This window comes from Rhinichthys klamathensis, unplaced genomic scaffold (genome assembly GCF_029890125.1).
Source record: "Rhinichthys klamathensis goyatoka isolate OS25496 unplaced genomic scaffold, OSU_Roscu_1.1 h1tg000123l_1, whole genome shotgun sequence".
NCBI lineage: Eukaryota > Metazoa > Chordata > Actinopteri > Cypriniformes > Leuciscidae > Rhinichthys > Rhinichthys klamathensis.
In genome coordinates, this window is record NW_026606660.1 from 9,143,679 (window position 1) to 9,154,542 (window position 10,864).

The 10,864-nt window shown below is 39.6% G+C and overlaps 1 protein-coding gene across 1 annotated transcript; it reads left to right on the forward strand.

Moving 5' to 3' along the window:
• Positions 1–188: 188 nt before the first annotated feature.
• atg14 (autophagy related 14) lies at positions 189–7,759 on the forward strand. Its single transcript, XM_056256138.1, has 10 exons — positions 189–633; positions 1,236–1,298; positions 1,386–1,428; positions 1,547–1,628; positions 3,390–3,627; positions 4,763–4,995; positions 5,922–6,039; positions 6,208–6,298; positions 6,375–6,460; positions 7,298–7,759. Exons 1-10 carry the CDS (start codon positions 341–343, stop codon positions 7,593–7,595), a joined length of 1,545 nt encoding a protein of 514 aa, XP_056112113.1. The 5' UTR covers positions 189–340; the 3' UTR covers positions 7,596–7,759.
• Positions 7,760–10,864: the final 3,105 nt, after the last annotated feature.

Below are 10,864 nucleotides of genomic sequence, written 5' to 3' on the forward strand. Positions count from 1 at the left end.
AAGCTGGATTTTCAGCACCATTACTCCAGTCTTCAGTGTCACATGAGCCTTGAGAAATCATTCTAATATGCTGCTTTGGTGCTCAAGAAAATAAATTAGATTAAAGTATGGTTATTATCATGGTAAATGTTTCTAAGGAACCACACAGCCAGCACACACGTGACAGCACATACACAAATATACGTCACATGGTACGTAGGGCAGACAGCCATCTCACACAGCTGATTATAGAGAGACCTTAGGACCAGAGTTTTATTTTAATATTTTCAACCACAAATCATGTAAATCTCAGAGTGAACGTTTCTAATAGGCTTTTATTCTTCATAGTGCCTATATCATCATGGCTTGTACCTTATCAGGCGAACCCCGGTCTTCGGGGCCTTGTGAAGAGCATCCAGAGTCTGGATCAGAGGCCCGGGCGCCCGCACGACCCCATCCGCCTGTGCAGCGCCTTCAGCCGGCGTGCGCTGGCGCTGCTGCCGCGGTCATGGTCGAGGCGCTGGATGATGCAGAGGGGCTGTTTGTTGCCGTGGAGAGATGTCCGCTCTGCAACACCGCCAGACGCAGACTGACCTGCGCCCGGTGCATTCAGAACGGGGATTTCGTATATTTTGACGGAAGAAATCCGGAGAGGTGTGTTTTAATTTATGTATTTTGTTCCTCTTAATTATTTACGATGTATGCTAATACAGTTTAGCATGCTAGCATTTCTCAGTATTATCCCTTTCGCATCTTTTTATTTTATTTAAGCTCACGTTTCCCCTTGATTTAAAAGTGTTGTCGGGGTTTATATGAGTTCTATGAAGACACCTGTAATAGTATTTAGCTAATTCAATCATGGCCCAATCATGCTAACAGTAACATGCTAACTGCTAATAATGTAAACAAACGGTCTGACAAACAAAGAGGTACACGTTTCAGCTCTCTTTCATTTCTTGTCAGATGTCAGTGGCGTGGCTATTGAAATATGTTTTAAATCCATAATTAAAAGTGTTGTCATGGCTTATTTAAGTTTTGTAAAGGAACTTTTTGGCAATATTTGACATGTCAAATGTGTTGACCAAGGTTCAGCTGAGTCATGTTACCAAATGTGACAGTATCCTTATTAACTTAAGCGTTTGTGTGTGTGTGTGTATAGATAGATAGATAGATAGATAGAATTCACTTACTTGTTGTGGAATATTCTCACTATTCTCAATGTATTTTTTTTTTTTTTTCTATTTCGGCATGAAAAGGTATTCAGAAAAACTTGAAAGACTCCAGAAGCTGAAAAATGAAAAGGAGAATCTTCAACAGAGGTATGATATCAGCATCATGTGGTGCACAATCCAACATTGTGCACTGATAATACTCTGAAAAAAGTCTGAATTTTCCTTTTGTTTCAGTGTCATCAAAGCCATGGACAAGAAAGTCGAGGCAGACCAGCTTGTAAGTATTTTTGTTCATGTTTTAAGTGCTCAAATTTTAAGTTAAAAGATGATAAAAGATATAAACCTGTTTTTAAGATATTTCTCAGCATCATGCCTGTGTGTTTTGTTTAACACAGAAGTGGAAAATCATGTCATGCAGGATGAAGATCCAACAACTTAAAGAGGCCATCTGCACTAGCAATGAAGAAGTCAAGAGTGGTGTGTATCACAATAAAAATGATGACAAAAGTGTGTAAACATGCATAAATCACATTGAGCTGTGGTACTCATACAGTTGTGGTCAGAATTTTTGGCACCCCTGGTTAATATGATCAAATATGGTTGTAAAATAAATCTGAATTGTTTATCCTTTTGATTTTTTTAATCTAAAAATTCGCAAAAATAGAAATTTTCATTAAAGTAAAAGAAATGAAAGTGAGGGGGAAATCACATTATGAAATAAATGTTTTTCTACAAAACACGCTGGCCATAATTATTGGCACCCTTTTATTCAATACTTTTTTCAACCTCCTTTTGTCAAGATGACAGCTCTGAGTCTTCTCCTATAATGCCTGATGAGTTTGGAGAACAAGAGATCAGAGACCATTCCTCTATACAGAATCTCCTTAGATTCTTCAGATTCCCAGATCCATGTTGGTGCTTCTCTTCAGTTCACCCGACTCGTTTTCTAAAGGTTTCAGTTCAGGGGACTGGGAAGGCCATTGCAGAAGCTTCATTTTGACAAATTTTTGTGTTGATTTTGATGTTTGTTTTGGATCATTGTCCTGATGGAAGATCTAACCACGGCCCATTATAAGATTTCTTGCAGAGGCCGTCAGGTTGATTTTTTTTATCTGTTGGTATTTGCTAGAATCTATGAGACCATGTATCTGAACAAGATGTCCAGGACCTCCAGCAAATAAATAAGCCCACAACATTAAAGATCCAGCAGTATATTTAACCGTGGGCATCGGGTACTTTTTATCCCTGTTTGCCCCACACTCATCTGGTGTGTTTGCTGGCAAAAAGCTCTTTTTTTGTTTCATCTGACCATAAAACCAGGTCCCTTTTGAAGTTCCAGTCGTGTCTGACAACTAAATATGCTGGAGTTTGTTTTTGGATGAGCGAGGAGGATTTTTCTTGAAACCCTCCAAACAGTTTGAGATGATGTAGGCTTTTCTTTTTCTTTTTAGGCTTTCTGACCCCAATACTCAACTAATGTCTGCAATTCTCCATCTGTGATCCTTGGAGAGTCTTTGGCCACTCAAACTCTCCTCCTCGCCGTGTATTAGGACGATAATGACACACGTCCTCTTCCTGGCAGATTCGTAACATCTTTAGTTGATTGGAACTTCTTAAATATTGCCCTGATGGTGGAAATGGGGATTTGCAATGCTTTAGCTATTTTCTTACGGCCACTTTCTATTTTGTGAAGCTCGACAATCTTTTGCTGCACATCACAACTATATTCTTTGGTTTTACACATTGTGATGGATGATTAAGGGAATTTGGGCTTTGTGTTTCCTCACATTTACTGTATATTCCTGTTGAAAAGGAAGTCATGGCTGGACAATTTCATGTTCCTAGTCACCCTGGTGTGCTAAAAAATGTAAATATTAATGGGAATATACTTCAGAGATATTTTACTCGTAAAAAATTCTAGGGTTGCCAGTAATTGTGTCCAACGTGTTTTGGAGAAAAACATTTATTTGATAATGTGATCCCCCCCCCCACACACTTTTAATTATTTTACTTCAATGAAAGGTTAGATTTTTGCAAATTTTTGGAATGAAAGATCAAAAGGATAAACAGAGCAGATTTATTTTTACAGCCATCTTTGATCATATTTACCAGGGGTGCCAGTAATTCTGACCACAACTGTATGTAAGTTCTCTCTTGTCCTTTAAGTAGAAAAAGGCTGAATAATAAAATATCAGTCTGTTGTTTGATGTCATTACTGTTTCTTTTTCTTGACTTTAGGCAGGGAGCTGTTGTTGCGTTCCCAGGAGGAAGGGCAGCGGCTGCAGCGCAGGGCCAGCCGACATCAGGAAAAGAGGGACAAAATTAAGCGGCACAACCAACGTCTGGGCGAGCTCCTGGAGAAGAGATCCAAAGAGCTGCAGGGGAGGCTGGGTGCCCTGGCTGAGGTGCGGAGAGAGCACATCCTGGAGCTCACCACTCACATCTTCAACATCCAGGAGGAGAAGCAGGGCAGCAGGTCAGAGCCGAGCAGAAATATACTCTAATCAACATCAAAATATATGCAGAAGCATGTGGATGAATATTTTAGCTGAGCTTGTTGCAATGCAGTCTGGAATGGTCAATACTACTGTAGATTTTGGCCAAAACAAGTAAACTAGTAGGAGTAGTGTTAGCGATATGCTCCATAGTCATATCGTCCTATCGTCAGCCTGTGAGATCGCCGATACACAACTTGTGGGGGTTGATGGAGGAGTTTAGGGGGTGCAATAATTTACTTATTTACTCATTTATTTATTTATTTACTTTCTTCGTTTTATTATCATGGGAAATGAGAATTTTCTCATGCAATTTGTAAACTTTGCATGAGATTTATGCCAGTGAAGGAGTCTCTAACCACAGTCAATTATTCCCTGAAAGTGAAAGCAAAAACTGACAGAGCTTTTGGCATCTGACCCTGTATTAACAGCGTATTAATTCTCTGACACGACGAGAGCTGAATCTACCTCAGTGCTGCTAATAACGGTAGCCTATATATTAATTTATTGGCTTAATATTTATTGCAAATAATACACTACTGTTTAAAAATTGGCGTCAGTACGTTTTTTTTTAAAGGAATTAGTACTTTTTATAAATTATTACTTTTATTCAGCAAGAACGCACTAAATTGTTCAAAAGTGACAGTAAAGATATTTGCATAGTTGCAAAAAAATCTATTTTATATATCAGCATATTGGAATGATTTCTGAAGGCTCATGTGACACTGAAGACTGGAGTTTCTGACTCTGAAATGTATTAAAATAGAAAAAAAGTTCTTTTAAATTGTATTAATTCACAATCTAATTATTTTTACTTTTATTATTTTTGATCAAATAAATAGTCTTGGTGAGCACAAGATACTTCTTTCAAAAACATTAACAAAATCTTCCTGAACCTATTTTTTTTCCTCCAGATATACCCACCATAACCTCAAATAATCCTACTGAATTCTCGCTTATGAATGTGTCCTTTGAGGTGGACACATTATTTCACTCGGTTGCTCCAGGGTCACTGTAATTGGCTTACTATCACTTGGCATTGATACATGATCATGAACTAAACTTGTTAGGCCAGTTTTTGAATGCGTCATAATCTCAAGTGTTTGTATCCTTCAGGGACCCAGCGGATCCAGCCGTGGCTGAGTATGACCTTGCTCTGACCTCCAGCACCGTCAGTGAACTCGCAGAGGCGAGGCGAACCACCTATCACTCAGGCCGCTGGATCTGGGACGATCAGAACGGAGAGACAAGCATCAGTATCACTGGGCCACACGTCACACTTCCCAGTAATGGAGACTGCTCAGCCTATTACAGCTGGGTGGAGGAGAAGAGTGGAAACCAGGGGCCAGGTACAGAATTCACAGATCGTCACTGTCACATCTCTGTTTCGCAAACACTTTTAAAGACATTTTAACAGTCAACCCTAACCCTCCTAACCCAATACTGCATTAAACAGTTTTTATCCAAAGCAAACTTTAAAATATAGGTTTTTAAATCACACGTTTAAAGTTTTTCAACTTGTTACTTGGTTGGTGGTGTTAAATAAATACCAACCAACCAAATGTTATTTCTCAGTGCAGTGTTAGTTAACCCAATTGATCTCAATCTGTATATTGTATTCTATATTTGTATATTTTCTTTGTATATTCATTTCATTTTAAATGCTTTCAGTTCCTCTTTATAGGAAAGAAAAGAATATGTATAACAAATACAGTATAATGCCACAATCCACCACATGTTGAGTTTCAGTGATAATTATATTTCATTATACAAAGACTGGAAATGAGTTTAGGTTTAAGAAGAGTACAGTATGGATTTGATTTATAAAACTAAACAGCTAAACATTTAATTAATCTCATAAGTCAACACACTATCTTTGGCATGCTTATTTGTGACATTTTAGAAGTCATTTTATGAAAGGAAAAATGTCTGATTTATTAAACATGTTGTGTTGAGATCATTATTTTGGTAACACTTTACAGTAAGGTCTCATTTGTTTTTAAACATTATCTGACATGAACTAGCAACATATTTTTTTACAGCGTTTATTAATCTTTGTTAATGTTACTATAAAAAAATGTAATATTCATGGTATTTCACAGTACATTAACGAATGTTAGCAAACAACTTTTGATCTTAAAAAAATATTAGTAAACATTGAGATTAACATTAGCTAAGATTGATAAATGCTTTAAAAGTATTATGTTAGCTCATGTTAACTGATGGTAACTAATGAAACCTTATTGTAAAGTGTTATCTTTATTTTTTTGTTCAGAGTTGGACCACATCAACCCGGCACACACCATCAGTGCCGCCCTCTGTTATGCCACACAGCTCGTCAATATCCTGTCTCATATTCTGGATGTCAACCTTCCGAAAAAGTTGTGCAACAGGTTAAAGCCGCATGTTTACTGTCAAACCTTCAGTTAAAAACATCATAGCATCTGAATTTTTATACAAGAATGTGACACAAAAATCTGCAGTATTTAAGTTTCATTTTTAAGGTTATTCAGCTCAGAGACGTCTGATGAGTCCTGTATTCTGTTTTGTTTTCTCTGCAGTGAGTTCTGCGGAGATAATCTGACTCGCTACCGATTCACCCGTGCCGTAAACAAGCTCAACACCAACATCCTGCACCTCTGCTTCTCACAGGTAAAAACTGAGAACACTGAGTCTGATCTGAGAAGTCATATTCTGCACATACCTCATGTTTATGCTCTCTTCTCAGCATGTTGACAGCGAGCTGCTTCATCCTCACCACACTTTGAGGAATATCATGTTTCTAGTGTCTCCAGCAAACAAGAACCTTGGCAGGTGAGAAATTACATTGACCTATTTCTTAGTTAGCGAGAACAATGTACTTTCAGATTGTCCATGTATGTTATAGCCCACTATTCATGATCAAATTCTAATAGATAAAATCAGGTCCCACCCTAATTATTTGACACTGATTTTAAACGCGCATAAAAAACATATGCACTCAATTGAGGTGGATACATTTTTTTATCTGCCAAGACATGCATATAAACTATGACGGATACACATGTACTGAATAAATCCCTCAGTGCGCCACAAAAAACTCATGTGACTTTGCCTCAAACAGAGGATGTGATTGGATAGCTGCACTAACCAGCTGACCAATCACATAGCACAGAATCTCAAATGTTGGTTTGATCATTCTGAAACGCCTGAGCCAAAGTCGGTCATCAAAATGATTAGGTATAATGACCTCCCAGAAGTGTCTCGCATGATTTGCATTCACAAACACCAGGCATCCAAACACGAGATAACATGACAGAGTTTGTTGCATTTCGTTTGTGCCCTCTAAGGTGCAACTCATTTATAATGGAGGAAAAAAGAGTTACAGTTTCTTCCCCGATTGCGGCAACTTCCATTTTTATTACAGAATTTTTTCGCCAGTTTCCCAGGAAGTGACGATTTTTTTCTCTTGAACACATGAGATGGAAACGCTACATTATTTGCAAATTTATGATGCAGTAAGGTAAATTCGCAACTTTGGGTGGAAAAATAGCTATTGAAGACTGGAGGAATGGCTGCTGAAAATTCAGCTTTGCCATCACAGGAATAAAAAAAATGAGTAGTATGAATATTAGTGGATGTCAGCTTTTCACACTCTTGTTCACTGCATAGAACGGGGCCGTTTGAGGTGAGCGCTGACTTGGAAGACTCTATGGAGTTTGTGGAACCAGAGGAGGCTGGACCTGTGGAGGAGAGTGGAGACGAGGTAGTGACGGATGAAGAAACAGACTTGGGCACAGACTGGGAGACTGTTCCAAGCCCTCGCTTCTGTGACATCCCCTCCCAGCCTATGGATCTTTCCCAGAGCGGCATGCAGGCGTCCCAGCCAGTTGGCAATGCAGGGGGCATGATCTCCTCGGCGGCCGCATCCGTCACGTCCTGGTTTCGCGCCTACACCGGGCAGCGCTGAGATCTGGTGGATGTGGGGTGGTTAGAACTATGCAAACACCCTATTACTGTCACCCACATTACTTGTCAACTTGCCTGTTGGGGGAAATAAAGGGAAGTTTTCATCTGGCTGCTCATACTGAATAAAGTATAAACCAGAGTGAAGCATGTGTTCCTCAGAAACAACTTTTTTGTGTGGTTTTCTTGCAGGATGGAAGAGTGTAGTGAACTACTTTTACATTTTTGATCTTTTGTAGCTCACATTATACTGTAGACACAAGTCAACTTTATTCAGTGTACATTGCCAAATATTTTTGTGAATCGGTGAAAAAATTGTACGTTCAAAGCGTCGTTGGACAGACTTGACTGTGCTTTTAGAGTTTGAATGATGATCGCACCTTCTCACCAGCTCTTCAAAGAACCTTACTGTATAAATGTTGCTGGACTTGTCTGAGAGTGGCAAATATTATTGGTTTTTGTTTTATTAGATTATACATTTACAAGAGGAATTGTATTTGAAGAGTTCAGATGCAAAAGCCTCTAAATGCCATCTGAAATTTTCTTCTAAAATGATCATTTTTGTCAAGCTCGTATATTTAAGTTCAATAATTTCACTTAAATGGCAAGAAAAATTACCCATTAATTGTCATTTAAGTAAAATTACTTAATTTAAATATACGAGCTTGATAAAAATGATCATTTTAGAAGAAAATTTCAGATGGCATTTAGAGGCTTTTGCATCTGAACTCTTCATTTTATGAATTAATAAGCTTTTTCCCCCTTTAAATTTTCTGAAACACTGCAAGCTGCATTGGGCATAAATATCCAGCATTGGTACTATCCAGTGTCTGTCGATTTGCTCTTAGGATTTATGTATAGGTTTATTTTTTTCACCACCTTTAGTTGTTGAAAGAAAAGAAATGCATATTTACTCAGTTTCATTTTAGAAAAGTTTTATTTGTATTAGCAGACACCCTTAATTATTAAATTGAATACCTCTCTGAAATGCAATAGAAATGAAGCATTATTCCAGTATATACAAACTTGAATACACAGTTACATATGAAGTATTTGGTCTGGGTACAGTTAAATTTCCCCTTTTCTGAGACATGTAAAGCAAAAGACAAAGTGTGTATGTCTGAGTGAATTCCAATCAACATAGTAGTGGTAACAACTTTAGTGTGATGCTGCAATTCATACCAATTTGCATGGGAAAAACAGGTTGTACCTAGAGCATGGCGCAGAGCAGGTGGAGTCTTTATACCTAAAGAAAAAGATGCTACAAGCATCAGTCAGTTTCGTCCTATTTCACTATTAAACGTTGAGGGTAAGATTTTCTTCAGCATTATTGCCCAGAGATTGTCCACCTACCTGTTAAAGAATGGCTTCATTGACACCTCAGTTCAAAAAGCGGGTATTCCAGGGTTCTCAGGATGCTTAGAACACATCAATGTTATCTGGCAACGAATTCAGTCAGCTAAAAAGGAGAGGAAGGAGCTCCATGTGACATTCCTGGATTTGGCTAATGCATATGGTTCAGTGCCACATGAGCTTCTTTGGGCAGCATTTGATTTTTTCAGAGTACCAATGTCAATAACAAATTTAGTGAAAGCCTATTTTGGAGATTTGCAATTCAGTTTCTCAACTCCAAAATTCAGCACTGCATGGCAATGCCTAGAGGTTGGAATAATGGCAGGATGCACCATTTCTCCACTGGCTTTTACCATGGCGATGGAAGTAATCATGAGGGCATCAAGATGGGTAGTAGGAGGAGAGCGCTTGGCTTCTGGGATGCGACTACCACCAATCAGAGCATACATGGATGACATGACAACCATGACTACAACAGTAGCCTGCACTAATCGGTTATTGGGGAAGTTAACAGATAATATTGAATGGGCACGAATGAAATTTAAGCCCTCTAAATCAAGGAGCATCTCGATAGTTAAAGGAAAGGTAGTAGATAAAACATTCTTCATTAATGGTGAGGCAATACCAACAGTTTCTGAGAAGCCAGTGAAGAGTCTTGGGAGATGGTACGATGGGGATCTAAAGGACACAGTTCGGGTGGGAGAAGTTAGACGACAAGCAGTGGAAGGGTTGAAGAGCATAAACAGCTGTGCTCTACCTGGTAAACTAAAACTCTGGTGCTTTCAGTTTGGTCTACTGCCGAGGTTGCTGTGGCCACTGACCGTGTACGAGGTTTCTTTGACAACAGTGGAGAAGCTGGAAGCGTTGGTAAGTTCATACATCAGGAAATGGTTGGGAGTTCCACGCTGCCTCAGCAGAGTAGGACTTTATAGTAAAGGAATATTGCAGCTGCCAGTCTCTGCTTTAACCGAGGAGTTCAAGTGTGCCAAGGTCAGACTGGAAATGACCTTAGTAGAGTCACGCGACAAATGTGTAAGGGAGGCAGCCCCTGTGTTAAAAACTGGTAGAAAGTGGTCAGCAAAGAAATCTGTAGTAGAGGCAAAGGCTGCCCTTCAAATTAGGGATATCGTGGGACAGGTACAGCATGGAAGAGGGGGTTTTGGGCTCAGTTTAGCTCCTCCTAAATGGCACAAGGCAGGCCCAGCTCAGAGGAGGAAGCTGGTAGTCAACGAGGTGCGACAGCAGGAGGAGAGGATGAGGTGTATAAAGGCCATTTCACAGGCCAAGCAGGGAGAGTGGATGAGATGGGAGAGTGTGGAACAACGTAAGATGGGCTGGCAAGACCTTTGGTCAATGGAAGAGAGTAGGATCAGTTTCCTTATTAGGTCAACATATGATGTTCTCCCATCACCGCAGAACCTAAACCTCTGGGTAGGAGAGGATCCCTCTTGTCCTTTGTGTTCATCACCTGCCACATTAAGGCACATTTTGACAGGATGTAAGGTGGCTCTTAGCCAAGGTCGGTTTACTTGGCGCCATGACCAAGTACTGCGATGTTTGGCTTTAGCATTAGAAGGCAAGCGTAACATGACCAATAAGTTGCCACCTGTTCTAGCAAAACATTACACGCAGAAGACAATATTCCTCCGCCCAGGCGAGCAACCACCAAGGAAAGGTGTTAACACCAATTCTCGCCCAGGACAACTGGAAGCTGCTAGGGACTGGAAGATGCTGGCTGATCTTGACCAACGGCTTATTTTTCCACCTGAGATTGCCACCACTAACCTACGACCAGATATTGTTTTGTGGTCTGGATCAGCACGCATTGTTCAACTGATAGAGTTAACAGTGCCATGGGAGGATGCGGTAGATGAGGCATATGAGAGAAAGAAACTGCGGTATGCTCATTTGGCCACTGAA

Excerpts from the sequence above, each read along its gene's own strand:
- atg14 (XM_056256138.1), top strand. The coding sequence starts at position 341 with ATGGCTTGTACCTTATCAGGCGAACCCCGGTCTTCGGGGCCTTGTGAA. Across the intron at positions 6,040-6,207 it reads CCGAAAAAGTTGTGCAACAG|TGAGTTCTGCGGAGATAATC; the intron begins GTTAAAGCCGCA and ends TTTTCTCTGCAG. Across the intron at positions 6,461-7,297 it reads GCAAACAAGAACCTTGGCAG|AACGGGGCCGTTTGAGGTGA; the intron begins GTGAGAAATTAC and ends TTCACTGCATAG.